This window comes from Neovison vison, chromosome 6 (assembly GCF_020171115.1).
Source record: "Neovison vison isolate M4711 chromosome 6, ASM_NN_V1, whole genome shotgun sequence".
NCBI classification, from domain to species: Eukaryota; Metazoa; Chordata; class Mammalia; order Carnivora; family Mustelidae; genus Neogale; species Neogale vison.
The window spans coordinates 164,086,069-164,103,193 of record NC_058096.1 but is presented as its reverse complement, the minus strand read 5'-3'; the positions used below and the strand labels follow the sequence as shown (position 1 = coordinate 164,103,193).

Genomic DNA, 17,125 nt, shown 5'->3' with positions numbered 1-17,125 from the left:
GTGTGACTTGCTTTTAACTCGAAGAACTTCCTTTGGTAGATTTCTCTTAATGTGAGTCTGCTGGCAACAAATTATCTAAGTTTTGTTTATCTGGAAATGTCTTTATTTTGCCTTTATTTTTGAAAGATAACTGCTGCATATAAGATTCTTGGTTGGCAGTTTTGTTCTTTCAGTATTTCAAATGTATCATCTCACTCCCTCTGGGCCTCTATTGTTTCTGATAAGAAGTCAGCTATTAATCTTATTGGGATTCTTTTATATACAATGAGTCATTTTTATTTACTGCTTTGTATTTTTCACCATTTTTACTAAGATGCATTTGGGAGTGGGTCTTCTTATGGTTATTTTACATGGAATTCATTGAATTTCATGGATTTTTAGACTATTTTTCATCAAGTTTGGAAAGTTTTCAGCCATTATTTACTCTAACATTTTCCTCTGATTTTTTCTCCTCACCTTCAGGTACTCTCATTATACATATGTCAGTATGCTTAATGGTAACCCACTCTCCTCTGAGGCTCTATTCATTAATTTTTTTTCCTTTATCTTCTTTAGATTACATATTCTCTAACTATCCTCAAGTTCATGGAGTCTTTCTTCTGCGGGTTCAATCCTACTGTTGAGCCCCTCTAATGAATTTCTTACTCAGTTACTGTATTTTCTAGTTGCAGAATTTCTACCTGTTTTTGCTTAATTTATTGATTATTGTCTACTTGATGAGACATTGCCATCCTAGCTTCCTTTATGCATGGTTTCCTTTAGTCATTTGAACACACTCATAATGGCTACTTTGAAATCTTTGTTAATCTGGCCCCCCTCAACTTGTATTGCCTTCTTATTTATTTATTTATTTATTTATTTTCTCCTGATGGGTTACACTTTTCTATTTCTTTGCTTGCATCATAGCTCCCTTTGTTAAAAGCTGGATAATTTAGGTAATATATTGTGCCAACTCTGGATATTGACCCTCTTTTTCCCTTTCCCTTGTTTTCATTATTTGCTTGTTTATGTTTTCAGTGACTTGGCTAGGCTATTTAAGTGAAGTCTGTTTTCCCTATGGTGTATAGCCAGTGATGTCACTCCTCAGGGAGCACAGCCTTGAGCACAAGATGACAGCAGTTTTAGTGGGGCTCTCTTTGACTCTTTTCCCCTGGTCTCCCTGTTAAGCTATGTGCCCCCTTTGGTATCACAGTCAGCAGTTCAGCTCCATTAACTACAATCTTCTTGCTCTAGTGTTTTCAACAATGCTCTGGGTCATAGATTGCTCTACAAATGATCCAATTAAATTTGGAACCCTTTGCAGGGGTAATTATTGAGGCCATGCTTTGAGGTTTGTTCTTACCCAGAGAGCACTTCCCTGGTTCTCTCTGGTAAACTAACTGTAGTTTACCTCATTTCTGTCATAGAGCTGTCAGCCTTCTCTTAATTGCTCACCCCCAAAATCTCCATTGTTTTTCAAATACCCTTATATTTGAACTTCCCCCACAGTTTCAAATAAAGTTAGTATCTCTGTTCTTGCCCACCCAAAATCTCAGAACCACTGCTTCAGATGTTGGGCCCTATGAGGAAACAGATAAGTTTCCAATAGTCTCAACCTGCCACATCCAGGGTAGAGCCTTCACTTAATGAATGGGGACTGGGTAGAGGCCATACTTACCAGGAATTTGGCTTCTAAAACACAGAGTTGGAGGAGAAGAAAAATGGTGATGGACTGCCCCCTCTTAGTAAAGTGTCATATCCCTGAACTAGCAGCTGGAGGAGAGGAACTCTACCTTAATGTCCATACCTACCTGGGGTGGAGTTTCCATCATGTGGAGGGAGAGGGGAGATGTGGAGGGAGAGAATTGTTCATAGTACAAGTATCACAGACTCTCGTTGTTCCTCCTGAGATTTAGTAGATGAACTTGAATAAATGTTTCTTCACTTGCTATATGGAAATTTAAGAAAATTTTCAGAGACTTTAAATTTTTTTTTTAATGATTTTCAGCAGTGACCCCTATTTTGCTGGGAATTGTCAACAGCACTCCTCATGTTAGCCTTCAGAAGTGACGCCATCCTCATTACATTTTTTTTGGGGGGGGGGAATACCCTTTGAACTTGTGTTCATACTTTTATTATCATTATTATTTTTAAAGATTTTTTTTATTTATTTGTCAGAGAGAGAGCAAGAGCGAGCACAGGCAGACAGAGTGGAAGGCAGAGTCAGAGGGAGAAGCGGGCTCCCTGTGGAGCAAGAAACCCGATGTGGGACTCGATCCCAGCATGCCGGGATCATGACCTGAGCCAAAGGCAGCTGCTCAACCAACTGAACCACCCAGGCGTCCCCATAATTTTATTATTTTTTAAGCTAACGTTTTCAATTTTTAAAATTTTTATTTTTAAAGATTTTAAAAATTCTGTTCACTGATTCATTAGTTGCATATAACACGCAGTGCTCATCATAACACCTGCCCTCCTTAATACTCATCATGTAGCTACCCCATCCTCCCACACCCCCTTCTTTCTGTAAACCTCAGTTTGTTTCCTAGAATTCAGAGTATCTCATGGTTTATCTTCCTCTTGGATTTCTTCCCCTTCAGGTTTCCCTCTCTTCCCCTAATGTCCTCCATGCTATTCCTTCTGTTCCACATATGAGTAAAACCATATGATAATTGTCTTTCTCTGTTTGACTTATTCCACTTACCATAATCCCCTCCAATTCCATCCCTGTCAATGCAAATGTTAAGTACTCATCCTTTCTGATGGCTGAGTAATATTCCATTATATATATGAACCACATCTTTTTATTCATTCATCTGTTTAAGGATATCTCATCTCCTTCCACAATTTGACTATTGTGGACATTGTTGCTATGAACATTGGGTGCATGTGCCCCTTCTTTTTCACTACAACTGTATCTTTGGGATAAATACCTAGTAGTACAACTCCTGGGTTGTAGGGTAGCTCTATTTTTAATGTCTTGAGGAACCTCCATACTGTTTTCCAGAGTGGCTGCACCAGCTTGGATTCCTACCAACAGTGTAAGAGGGTTCCCCTTTCTCCACATCCTCACCAACACGCGTTGTTTCCTGTCTTGTTAATTTTGGGGATTCTAACTGGTGTAAGGTGGTATCTCAATGTGTTTTTTTTTTATTTTTTTTTCAGCGTAACAGAATTCATTGTTTTTGCACCACACCCAGTGCTCCATGCAATAAGTGCTCTCCTTAATACCCATCACCTGGCTCCCCCAACCTCCCACCCCCCCACCCCTTCATAACCCTCAGATTGTTTTTCAGAGTCCATAGTCTCTTTTGATTTGAATTTCCTTGATGGCTAATGATGCTGAACATTTTTTCATGTGTCTGTTAGCTATTTGTATGTCTTCTTTGAAGTGTCTGTTCATGTGTTCTGCCCATTTCTTGACTGGGTTATTTGTGTTTTGGGTGTTGACTTTGAGAAGTTCTTTATAGATCTTAGATGCCATCTGTAGTGTCATTTACAAATATCTTCTCCCATTCTGTGGCCTGCCTCTTAGTTTTGGTAACTGTTTCCTTTGCTGTGCAGAATCTTTTTATCTTGATGAAGTCCCAAAAGTTCATGTTTGCTTTTGTTTCCCTTGCCTTTGGAGATGTGTCTTGAAAGAAGCTGCTGTGGCTTATGTCAGAGAGGTTACTGCCTATGTTTTCCAGGATTTGGATGGATTTCCTGTGTCACATTGAGGTCTTTCATGAATTTTAAGTTTGTCTTCATGTATGGTATAAGGGAGTGGTGCACTTTCATTCTTCTGCATGTGTCTGTCCAATTTTCCGAGCACCATTTATTGAAGAGACTTTTTTTCCATTAGATATTTTTTCCTGATTTGTTGAAGATTAGTTGACCATTAGTTGAGGGTCCATTTCTGCGGTCTGTGGTCTCTTCCATTGATCTATATGTCTGTTTTTGTGCCAATACTATGCTGTCTTGATGAGCACAGCTTTGTAATACAGCTTGTACATGTAATACAGCTTGTGATACTTCAAGCTTTTGTTTTCTTTTTCAACATTCCCCTGTCAATTCAGGGTCTTTTTGGGTTCCATCCAACTTTTAGGATTGTTTCTCCCAGTTCTTTGAAAAATGCCAATGGTACTTGAGATGGATGATATGAATGGCATTGAGAGTATAGATTGCTCTGGGCAGAACAGACATTTTAACAGTGTTTATTCTGCCAACCATGTGTATGGGATATTTTTCCATCTGTTTGTGTCTTGCTCAATTTCTTTCATAAGTGTTCTGTAGTTTGTGGAGTATAGACCCTTCACATCTTTGGTTAGATTTATTCCTGGTATCTTATGGGTTTTTGGTGCTATTGTAAATGGAATCAATTCCTTAATTTCTCTTTCTTCAGTTACATTCTTAGTATATAGAAATGCAATTCATTTCTATGTATTGATTTTGTATCCTGCCACATTACTGAATTGCTGTATGAGTTATAGTAATTTGTGGGTTGAGTCTTTTGGGTTTTCCACATAGTCTCATATCATCTGGAAAGAGAGAAAGTTTGACTTCTTCCTTGCCAATTTGAATGTGTATTTTATTTCTCTTTGTTGTCCGATTGCTGAGGCTAGGACTTCTGTTGAATAGCTTGTGGTGAGAGTGGGCATCCCTGTCATGTTCCCGACCTCAGGAGAAAAGCTCTCAGTTTTCCCCCATTGAGAATGTCATTCTCTATGGACTTTTCATAGATGGTTTTTATGACAATTGTGGTATGTTCCTTCTTTCTCTACACTTTGAAGAGTTTTAATCAGGAAAGGAGGCTGTATTTTGTCAAATGCTTTTTTCCATCAGTTGAGAGAATCATACTGTTCTTATGTTTTCTTTTATTAAATGCTTTATTATGTTGATTGATTTGCAAATGTTGAAGCAACCTTGCATCCCAGGAATAAATCCCACCTGTTTTTGGTTGATAATACTTCTAATGTACTGTTGGATGCTGTTGGTAGAATGATGTACTGTACTGTACTAATAATGTACTGTAGGATGCTGTTGAGTATTTTGGCATGCATGTTCATCAGTGATATTGATCTGAAATTCTCCTTTTTGATGGGGTCTTTGCCTGTTTGGGGGGTCAGAGTAATGCTGGCCTCATAGAACAAGTATGAAAGTTTTTCTTCTATTTCTGTCTTTTGAAACAGCTTCAGTAGAATTGGTGTAATTTCTTCCTTAAGTGTTTGGTAGTATTTCCTTGGGAAGCCCTGGACTCATGTGTTTTGATTACTCTTTCAACTTCCTTGCTGCTTATTGTTCTGTTCAGATTGTATATCTTTTCTTGTTTCAGTGTGGATAGTTTATAAGTTTCCAGGAAGGCTTCCGTTTTTTCCAGATTGCTTTATTTGTTGACATATAGTTGCTGGTAATAATTTCTAATAGTTGTTTCTATTTCCTTGTTGTTAGGTGTGATTTCTTCCCTTTCATTCTTGATTTTATTAATTTGGGTCCATTTTTTCTCTCTCTCTCTCTCTTTTTTGGATAACTCTGGCCTGAGGTTTATCAATTTTATTAATTCTTTTGTGGAAGCAGCTTCTAGTTTCATTGTTCTGTTCTACTATTTTTCTGGTTTCTGTTTCATTGATTTCTGCTCTAATCTTTATTATTTCTCATCTGCTTGGTTTAGGCTTTCTTTGCTGTTCTTTCTGCAGGTCTTTTAGGTGTAATGTTAGCTTGTGCATTTGGGATTTTTCCAATTTTTTGAGAGAGGCTTGGATGGCTATGTATTTCCCCCTTAGGACCACTTTTGCCATATCCCATGGGTTTTGGACCGGTGTGTTTTCACTCTCATTAGTTTCCATGAATTGTTCACATTCTTCTTTAATTTCCTGGTTGACCCAATCATTCTTTAGCAAGATGCTCTTTAACTTCCAAGTGTTTGAATTCCTTCCAAATGTTTTCTTGTGATTGAGTTCCAGTTTCAAAGCATGTGGTCTTAAAATATGCAGAGAATAATCCCAATCTTTTGGAACTGGTTTAGACCTGATTTATGATCTAGTATGTGGTTCCATGTCCCCTTGGGAAGAATGAGTATTTTGTTGTTTTAGGATGGAATGTTCTTTATATATCTACAAAGTCCATCTGGTCCAATGTGTCCTTCAGTAGTCTTATTTCTTTTTGATCTTTTGCTTAAATGATCTGTCTGATGCTGTGAGTGGAGGTTGAAGTCTCCTACTATTACTGTATTATTATCAATATGTTTCTTTATTTTCATTTCATTATTAGTCGGTTGATAAAATTGGCTGCTTCCATGTTGGAGGCATAGATGTTTACAATTGTTGTATCTTCTTACTGTATAGAACCTTTAAGTATAATATAGTGTTCCTCTACATCTCTTATTATGGTCTTTGGCTAAAAATCAAAATTTTCTGATACGAAGGTTGCTACCTCAGCTTTCTTTTGAGGTTCATTAGCATGGTAGATAGTTCTCCATCCCCTCAATTTCAATCTGGAAGTGTCTTTAGATTCAATATGAGTCTCTTTTAGACAACATGGATGGGTCTTGCTTTTTTATCCAATCTGAAATCGTATGTCTTTTGATGGGAGCATTCAGCCCATTTCCTTTTAGAGTACCTATTGAAATAAGAATTTAGTGCTTTTGTAATGCCTATAAAGTCCCTTTTTCTATAGATTTTTTTTTCTTTTTTGTCTATGTGATTGTTGGTGTTTCTCTTCGTTTACAGAATCCCCCTTAATATTTCTTACAGGGCTGGCTTAGCAGTTGCATATTCTTTCAGTTTCTCCTTTCCTGAAAGCTCTTGATCTCTCCGTCCATTCTGAATGACAGCCTTGGTGGGTAAAGTATTCTTGGCTTCATGTTCTTTTCACTTAGTAGTCTGAATATGTCCTTCCAGCTCTTTCTTGGCTTTCCATGTTTCTGTGGACTGGTCTGATGTTATTCTGATGTTCCTCCCTCCATATGTAAGGAACCTCCACTCCCTGGCTATTCTCAGGACTGCTTCCTTGGCTGTAAAATTTGCAAGCTTCACAAGCTTGTATGTTGGGGTGTTGATCTATTTATTGATTTTGGGAGGGACCTTCTCTGCCTCTTAGACAGGAATGCTTGTTTCCTTTCCCAGATTAGGGAAGTTCTCAGCTATCATTTCCTCAAATATGCCTTCTAGCTGCCTCCCCCTCCACTCCCTTGGGGATCCCAATAATTTTGACCCTGGAACATTTCATGGCATCATTAATCTCTGCAATTCTTTTCTTAGGTGCTACTAGCTACCTGTCCCTATTTTCCTCAGCTTCCTCCTTTCTATCAGCTTGTCTTCTAGATCATTAATTCTCTCTTCTGCCTCATTTACCCTAGCTGTTACAACATCCAATTTAGACTGCATCTCATTCATAGCAAGTTTTTCTATGGTCTGATTAGATCTCATTATGCTCTTAGAGATTCTTTATTTTCACTAATGCTTCTTTCAATCCTAGCTATTGTTGTCATGATTGCGATCCTGAATTCTCTCTCTGACACATTGCTTATATCCATATCCATTAGTTCTATGGTAGATTACATTGTCTCTGGTTATTTTCTTTGTTGAGAGTTTCTCCTCCTAGTCATTCTGTTGGGGGATGGTTGAGTGAAGGAGTAGAGTCCAAAATATCAACCATGACCCAAGCAAGGTGTACCCTAGTTAAATCCAGAGCAGCGAGAAGCCATCACTGATAAGACAAATCCAGAATGAAACACAAGAATAAAATCTATTAAATTAAAAAATTTTAAAAAGGGGGGATGAGGGAAGGGGAGCTATAATCTTTCAGTGTGGACAAAGCAGGGTGTTTCAGTTGTTCCTGTGTGTATTTTGGTTCATGTGTTAGAGAACACTATTTCCCAAAATTAAAAGGAAAGTAAAACTTTTATATATATATGAAAGTAAAATTTTTATATACATATATTTGAAAGTAAAAGTATATGTATGTATATATATATATCTTATATGAAAATAAAACTTTTATATCTGTATATAAAAGTTTTACTTTTCTTGTAATTTTATGTATATATATTACATATATATGTAAAATTGAATAGTAAAGAAAGAACTACAAAAGAGCATATGCCTATAAAAACATACAGGTGTGAAAAAATACAAGTTAAAAAGCTACTATGAATTACAAGTTGATATAATAAACATCTAACTGAAACAAGAAAAAGGTAAAAAGAATAAAACAGAGGAAAAGCATAAGAGAAAGAAAACAAAGAAAAGAGAGTTAAATCTGAAAAATAAGCTGTGAGGCAACACCTGGAGCTCACCATACTATTTTCCCCTGGTGTTGGGATTTTACAGTCTTATGGGGTCTGTAAGGTTGTTGTCCTCTTGTTCTTCCAGCCTGTTGGGGGAGGAGTATGGCATGCTGTTTCTCAGGCAACCCTGTGTGCGTGGAGTTACCCTGCCCCCATCAGGAAATGGATTCAGTGGAAACTAGTCTTCTTGTGCTTTTGTTCTGTGGCAGTTTTTTGTGCTTCTCCCGAAAGGTAGAGCAAAAATGACCACACCCAAACCTCTGGCCTGGAGCAGAAAATTCACAGTCTGCACTCTTTAATAAACCCTCCAGGGCAAACAGTCTCCTTTTCTGTATGCGCCACTGAAAACCACAGCCTCCCCTGCAGTGACTCAGAGGTTGTCCGAGGGACCCAGGCCTGGTGCTGACCTTTGTGCTTCTAAAACCATGAGCGATTGTGGGCTCACCCTCTCACCCACAGCCCCTGGATCCTGTGTGAGCACTGCTCTAAAACCCTTTCCCAGCCTCTACAGCTCTGTAAGTTTTTGCCTGGTTGTGGGCCCAGGCTCCTGATTTTTTCAGGCTGTTCAAGAGAAGAGCAGTTCTCAACCAGGCTGGCTTGCAGTTTATGGTGATCTGAGCTGAGAAACCATTCCTGGGCTCACTAACCATAAGCTGCTTCCTGGCTTCACTGCTCGTTGCCAGTTCAGGAAGCCCCTTTGGCTCTGAGGCTTCTATCCCGAGACCATAATGCTCTCCTAGAATTTTGCCTGTTCCTTTCCAAGAGGGATGTCACTTTTTTTTTTGGGGGGGGGGATGTCACTCCTTAGAGCAGATTTCTAAAGGTTCTGATTTTGTGCTCTGGTGTTATATCACTTACCATGCACCAGCTTATGGTGCCTCCCTCCCCCTTCTGTTTATCTTCTGATACCTCCCTACAGATTTGTGACTCTGCACTTCCTACCTTGCAAAAAACAGTGCTTATCTGATTGTAAAGATCCAAATATATATTCTTACACCTCAGACTGATTTCATGGGTGTTCAGAATAGTTTGGTAGATATCCAGCTAAATTCAGGGGACCAGTTAAAATGGGGTCCCATACTCCACCGTCTTGGCTCCTCTATTTTTGTTATTCCAAATTAACATGCAACTGTAGTTCTGTTATCTTCTCTGATGCAGTAAGAAAGAAGACTAAAGGAATTTTCACGTTTATTTTTTCTAAAATTCTCTTCTTATATTTCTAGTTTTATTAGGTCATGATTAGAGAATATGGCCCATGTATTTGTTTGCTAGTGCTGCTATAACAAAGTACCACTAACGAGAGAGCAAATAAAGTCACATTATGAGGGCCTAGGGGTTAGGATATCAACATATGAATGGGGTAAGATACAACCTAACCCATAATAGTTGTACACAGTGCTTTCTGAAATGGAAGTTTTCTGTGGCACCTGGCCCGGTCAGTCAGAGGAGCATGCAGCTCTTGATCTCAGAACTGTGAGTTCTAGCTCCACATTGGGTGTAGAGATTACTTAAACGGAAAATCTTTAAAATGGAGAATTTCTTTGTAATCTGATACATGATACCTTCTCATAAATATTTCTAGCCTATAACAGTGATATTATTGTTGTTAGTAGTAATAATAGTAAAAACACTATTTTTCAGAGCAGTTTAAGGTTCACAGAAATATTGAGTTGAAAGTGTAGAGAGCTTCCTTATACCCCACACCCCTTATGCACACAGCCTCCTTCACTACCAACATCCTATGCCAGAGTGGTAGGCTTGTAACAAGTGACAAACTTACACTGACATGTCATTATCACTCAAAGTACACAGTTTTCATTAGGATTTACACTTAGTGTTGTACATTCGTGACAAATATATAGTGACATGCCTCTACCATTGTGGTATACAGAATCATGTCACTGCCCTAAAACTTCCCTGTGCTCCGTCTACTCATCTCTCCCTCCCTCCAGTCCTTGGAAGCCACCAGTCTTTAACTATCTCCATAGTTTTTCTTTTTCCAGAATGTCATATAGTTGGGGTCATATGGTATATAGTCTTTACAGGTTGGCTTCTTGCACTTAGTAATATGCATTTAAGTTTCTTCCATATCTTTTCATAGCTTGATAGCTCATTTCTTTTTAATCTGAATAATAATATTCCATTGTCTGGATGTACCACAGGTGATTTATCTGTTCACCTACTGAAGGACATATCAGTTTGTTCCATGTTTTGGCAGCTATGAATAAAGCTGCTAATAACATCTGTGTGCAGTGTTTTATGTAGACAAGTTTTCAACTCACTTGGTAAGTACCAAGGGGTGTGATGGATGGATCTTATAGTAAGGTTATGTTTACTTTTGTAAGAAATGGCCAATCTGTCTTCCAAAGCAGTTGTACCATTTTGCATTCTCATCAACCATTAATGGGAATTCCTTTTGCTCCGTATTCTCTCCAGCATCTGGTGTTGTCAGCTTTTTGGATTTTGGCCATTTTAATAAGTGTGTTGTGTTGTTTTAATTTGTAATCTCTAATAATATATGTTGAGCATCTTTATATATCTCATTTGCCATCTGTTTATCTTTTTTGATGAGGTGTGTGTACAGATATTTGGCCTATTTTTTAATTGGGTTGTTTATTTTCTTATTGTTGAGCTCTTTGTGTATTTTGGATAACAGTCCTTTTATCAGATACATCTTTTGCAAATATTTATCTCACAAGCAGTTATTTTCTTTTTAACAAGAATGGTGGAATGGAATTAGTATCATAATCACTTAGAGACCTGTGGCATCTGGGTGGCTTAGTCGGTTAAGCATCTGACTCTTGGTTTCAGCTTAGGTCATGATCTCATGTATTGTGGGATGGAGCCCTGTGTTGGACTCTGCAGTCAGTGGGGAGTCTGCTTGAAGATTCTCTCCCTCTGCCCCTTCCCACATTTGTGCTTCCTCTTTCTCTAAAATGAATAAGTAAATCTTCAAAAACATCACTTATAGAGATTTCACTATATTTGGAGCTTTAATGATATATAGAACTTTAACTATATAGGGAGGATGCAAGTATCCCACTCCAAACCTACTAAACCAAAATCTTCACAGATTCACCTGGGCACATGCAGTTTTATGAGCTTGGAGACAAGGGAGCAGTGGAAACGAAGGGATTGGGTGGGTGGAGAAGCCCAGGACTGGGCAGTTGACAAGGTGGGGAGGGAACTGTCAGGACTGACTCCCAGGTTCTTGGCTTCAAAAAATGGTTTCAAGGAGAGGTTGTTTACTGAAATGGAGAACCTGGAGGAGGAGCACATCTGGGGAAAGATTTAGAGTTTGGTTTTGAATATGTTGTATTTGAGAGGCTGTTAGATATCCAAGTAAGGATGCTGAACAGTCAGAGGAATCACAAATGGATCCAGATCCCAGACACATTTAGAGGATGATGTGTCTGGAGATGGCATTTGAAGAGGTGGGCCAGGGTGAGATCAGCTGAGGAGATAGTGTGTGTTGAATAAAAGAGAAGATGGCCTCATTTAACTTAATCACCTCTTTAAAGACCTTGTCTCCAAATACAGTCAGATGTGAGGTACTGGGGGTTACAACTTTAACATAATGAATTTTGAGGGGACACAATTCTGCCCATGACAGGCAATGAGGCACAGTGAGCCCTGGGACTGAGGGCACTAAGCACTTGGGGTGCAGTGCCCAGAATTCTAGCCTCAAGATGGACATGTGGAGGGTGGTGGAGCTTGTACCTCCCCCTCAGCACCTGGCAGCCCCCTGACCCCTTGTCCACTCTTCACTACAGGCTCGCTGATTGGCCAGAGACTCTCAGACCATCCTGATGTGCGGAAAATTGGGTTCACAGGTTCCACAGAGGTGGGAAAACACATCATGAAGAGGTAGGTGGTTGAAGTACTTCTGATCACAGTGTTGGGATGTGGACAGTGCTGTGTATAAGCTTCACGCAGGTTGGGACTCTGTGTCTGGGTTTCTGACAAGCTCTTGGTGAGGCTGGTGCAGCTGCTCTGTGGAGCACACTCAGACCAGGGGACTGCTGAAGACTCAGTGAAATTTGGGGCCACCAGCACAAGTGTGACAGAGCTGCTCTGTACTGAGATGTGCTTCAAATGTAAAAGGTCCACCGGATTTTGAAAACTTAGTATACAAAGTGCCTTGTTAATAACTTCTTATATTGATTGCAAGTTGAAATGATATTTTTTATTAATTGGGTTAAATAAAATATGTTAGAATTAATGTCATTGGTTTCTTTTTAGTTTTCTTTTAAAACTAAAAGAAATTTAATTTAGTTTTTTAGTGGCTACAATAGAATTGTCATTACATATGTGGCTGGTATTTGAGGTGCTTGCTCTACTCTATTGGACAGCTCTGTTCTAGAACATCCTCTCATCTCTTACTCCTTGGACTTGCCTCAGGCAGCTGGGGTTGTGTTCCTGGCTCTGTCACTAATTCATGATAATGACTAGAGCCTAGCCCTGACCCTTCCAGGCCTCAGTTTCCCCATAACTTCAGCAAAGGTAGTTTGCATGTTCCGTGGTACTGGTCTATGTAGCTGATGAGCTTGGAGAGGGCTGGACCACAACATAGTACCTTGTAACCCTGGCATCCCCAAAACAACTGTGGGATGCCTGAGCCCCACCCCACTGAAGCTGAATTCTAGGGGGTGGATTCCAGGCATCTGTACTTTAGTGAAAAGGACAAATAGAGAGGAGCTGAGGCTTCTGTTGGGCATACTGCAGCTTTTCTCTGAGCTCATGTGACCACCCTCTTTCTCTGTTGCAAGACTCGTGCTTGAGCTCTCCCTTGGGAAGTCCAGCTATGCCATGAAAATTCCATGAGGAGAAAGGCTTCTTTCCTGTTAAAACAACATCTCCTTGTAGTACCCAGTGCAGAGCAGTGTTCCTTCTCCCTGGACTCTTCTGCAGCCTCTGACCCTGCTCTCCATGAGCCCATCTGTGCACCACAAGATGGGATTCTCACCTCTTGACCCCACACCCACTTTGTGAGCCAGGGTGCATCCTGGACTCTGAGTGGTGCCATGCTTGATCACAACAGCTTTACATGGGATCCTCTTCTGGGTCAGGAGCCATGGCCAGTGTGGCTGGTAGAGTGCCTTTAGGGTCAGTAGAAGCTGATGTCACAGCCTGTGAGGAGGCCAGATGGAGCTGTACTGCTTCATTTTGAGTGCAGGAGAGCAAACCTCAACATTGAAGAGAGGGAGGCTGACTTGGTGCAGGACTGATGGACACAGTGGGAAGGGTAGTTGCAAGCAGCCACAGTGGCTTATTTACCTGTCATTATTCAAAAGCTAGCTGGTCTCCCCAGTGCTGTATAGGCATGTGTGTTAAGGCCAGAGAGAGGACTCAGTAAATGGCAGGTCTGAGGACTACAGGGCAGGAGGGCTTGGGACATCCTGTTAATGTGGGACTGCCATCTTCTGGGGACTTTTCAAGCCTTCTGTGGTTGGTGCCTGAGATGGAAGCCCTCTTCCTGGGTCAGTCCTGAGTGAGGAGCACGCCCCCCCCCAACCCTGTGCCATGCCTGTCTTTCCCTGGCCCAGTCCTTTGGGTGTCCCTTGAGAGGACAGTATCAGTGAGTCCACTTTGTGCCCACCATGTAGCATGCACAGGATTCCTGGCTTCTCTCTGTTTGCACGTGTCATTGAAAATCTGAAGTGCTAGAGTCCCTGTGGCACGGCAGCTGGCCCAACTGGGGAATGGTTCTGTGTTTGGTTTATTCACTGGATGTTTACTAACATCCAGTGAATTGACCAGACAAACGCCTGCCTGCCCCGGTGGGATTTAAGCTTTGATGGGTAGGGATGGACACAAATAAAACATGCAGCATAGTACAGCAGGCACAGAGCACAGGGGCATGCCACTTATAGGGGGCAGTCAGGGAGGTACCCCAGCAAGGGACAGAGCAGAACCCAGAAGGAAGTGAAGGATGAGCTTTGAGGATGCCTGAAGGAGGAGTGATCCAGAGAGGGCTGTGTGAGCAAAGGCCCTGCGGTGGGTGCGGGCCTGGGTGTGGAAGAGGAAAAAGGCAGCATTGTGGCAAGGGGAGGGAGTTAGGGAGAGCTGATGAGCATGGGAGTGGGGAGAAACTCCTTCTGACCCCCTGCTTGCTCTTTGAGCAAAGCATGCTTTGCAGCTTCCCTTGGCCCCTCCACCTGGAACCCCCATGTCTCAGTCTCCCAAGGACCCAGCCCTACTGTACCAATCTCTGTCCCTTTCAGCTGCGCCCTGAGTAACGTGAAGAAGGTGTCCCTGGAGCTGGGAGGGAAGTCGCCCCTCATCATCTTTGCTGACTGTGACCTCAGCAAGGCTGTGCAGATGGTGAGGGCCTGCCTGGGGGGTGGAGGTGGGGCCCCCATCTCTGATTCTACAGCCAAACTCACACATTTGGCCTAGACTGGCAGGAAGTGACCTAGGGGACAAGGAATGATATATACCTTCCAGGAAACAAATTTCTCAAGAAGTTTCATAACTATCAGAATTACTGAGATCAGCTTCACAGAATGATAAATGTAAGCCACAGTTCCATCTGTTCTGAAATCAGCATGACAACTTTTCTTTTTTTCCCATGTCCACTTGCCCAGCTCCTCCACTGACTCACTGGGCAGCCTCAGGCAAGTTACTCAATGTTTCTGGGCTTCGTGTTCTCACCTGTATCATAGGGAGAATACGCCTATGGTTATTACTGGGATTCAACAAGCTACGAAGTCTGAAGGGCTAAGAAGATGTGGCGGGTGCTGTGTGTCAGTGGTTCTTTTGTTCATGTTGTCATTGTCATTGTTATGCCTTGGTCTCCCTTTCCATACCTGTGGGAACAAGTCGGTTCAACCAGGTGTCCAAATATCCTCATTCCCTCTAAGTCTCGCTGTGCCTTAGAGGACAATGTGATGCCCAGCATAGACATAAAAGGGAGTGCAGCTTCGGATAGGGAAACTGAGAGAGGCAAGCCCATTTCCAAAGGGTCTTGGCACCAGTGCCAAGGCCATTACTTCAGGGCCAAAGGCCCAGGCCATGTTATTGGGCAGTGCAATCCCAGCTGCCAGGAGAGCCAAGCTCTCGCTCCTCCCTTGTACCCACAGCCCCCTGCCCGCCAAATAGGGCTTCCAGGTCCAAAATGCAGGCTCCCTTGAGCCTTTGAGGACACTTATTCTGGACTGCTGCCAGGAGTTCTCTCAGGCCTAGGCTGGCACCCAGTTCCTCCCAAGACGGGGGGCTGCCTGCCTGCCTTTGCCTGCGTCTGCTGCCTGCTCCAAGCTAACAGACTCTCCGGGCTCAGCCCCAAGAGTGTGGACTCTGACTCCTCCTGTATCACCCCAGGGAGCGTGCCTGCGTACAGGGTCTCCTCTCCACTCCCTCTTGTTCTCCACTCTCTGTAATGTGAACACAGGTGTCCCCCCCAGGGGATGGGACTCATCTCTTCTCTTGAGGTGACTAAAGAATGAGTAGAGCCTGTATGTCCATTGCTGGCTGGGCCTGGGATGCCATCCCACTGGAGACTGGAGACACACATTCCTACCCTTCCCTATAAGGAGGTGGTAACTGGGCCTGGGTAGGTGGGATGTGGGGAGCTGGCACCCCAGGAGCAGTTGTGAGCCAGCATCCTTATCCATTTTCCAAAGGGGATGAGCTCCGTCTTCTTCAACAAGGGGGAAAACTGCATTGCAGCAGGACGGCTATTTGTAGAGGACTCGATCCATGACCAGTTTGTACAGAAGGTGGTAAGTTCTACTGCAGAGTCTTCACTGGGACGGCCACCTATGCTTCAGGGGTAGGGGGCAGGGAGGCAGGGCTGGATCAGGTGGAGTCGGACACTGTCCTTCTGAATCAGGAAACCCTCAGGCAAAACTGTATCTTTTTTCACATGTCTTTATTATTTCAGCAAGAAATGGTAACTCTGCAGCTCACACTGACCTAGCCAAAAAAGGCCTGTCCTAGGTCAGCTCCCAAACAGTGAACCCTAAGCCAGGGATTGAGGTGCATGTGGCTCACAGGGGGTGAGCTGTCAGGGAAAGCCTGGGAGGTGGGAGGGACCAGAAGAGGACAGAGACAGGTCTGGTCGCAAAGTGACATCTAGCTCTAGCCTGACCCACAGATAGAAGCTCTGGAGCACAAGTGATACCTCTTAGGTGTACCCCTTGGGTCAAGGGGCCAGGCATTTGTCCCCTGTCAACAGTTTCTGGCTGTGAGTGTTCATGGGCCAGCAGAGGTCTCCCTGGGACCTGGGGCCAGCAGCTGTGAGAGGCAGGTGGGTACTCTCAAAGAGGGTGGGGTGTGGCACTCACAGTCTCTCCTGCATTCTTACAAGACAGGAACAAAGGGGAGATTACTCTGCCCCACTGGCTCTGTTGGAAAAAGCTGTGGGGAGGATGTTGGTTGGTGTCACTGGGTCCCAAGTCCATCCCTGGTTCATTCAGTGATTGTAGGGCCTACAGAGCTCCGGTTGGCTAAACTTCAGCCAAGAATCCTTCTCCACATCCTGGCAAGCAGAGTCTGATCCCAGCAGATATGAGAGAAGCTGTTGGAACACAGCCCCTGCATGCTGGTGTAAAAAACTGTATTTAGGAAGCCAGGGAAAAAGACAGAGCAGGACTGGGTCAAGGCGAGGCAGCTGTGAGGAAGGAGTTCTGGCGGGGGTCTTGGATAACGAATAAAAATATGAAAGGCAGTGAGGAAAGAAACAGGGTTTCTAGAAGGGAGTTTAATAGCTTCTGCCACTTGGTGGCTTGGGCTAACAGCCATCCATGCAGTCATGGTCTTGTGGGTGGGCACTGTGGGCACCAGCCTAGGTTCGTCTGAACTTGCTCATGCATCTGTAGTCGGCGGGGGCGCTTGGTGGCTGCGTTGGAATGGCTCTTCTTTGTCCCTGCAGTCCTTCAT

General features: G+C 42.6%; 1 protein-coding gene across 2 annotated transcripts in view; it reads left to right on the top strand.

Annotated features, from left to right (window-relative positions):
* ALDH1L1 (aldehyde dehydrogenase 1 family member L1) overlaps window positions 1–17,125 on the top strand; it is a 124,871-nt gene that overhangs the window by 98,226 nt on the left and 9,520 nt on the right. For both annotated transcript variants that reach the window (XM_044252859.1, XM_044252858.1), the window contains 3 exons: window positions 12,019–12,112; window positions 14,470–14,569; window positions 15,868–15,966. In XM_044252859.1, the coding sequence (XP_044108794.1) occupies window positions 12,019–12,112; window positions 14,470–14,569; window positions 15,868–15,966 (293 nt within the window). The remainder of the gene's footprint in view (window positions 1–12,018; window positions 12,113–14,469; window positions 14,570–15,867; window positions 15,967–17,125) is intronic.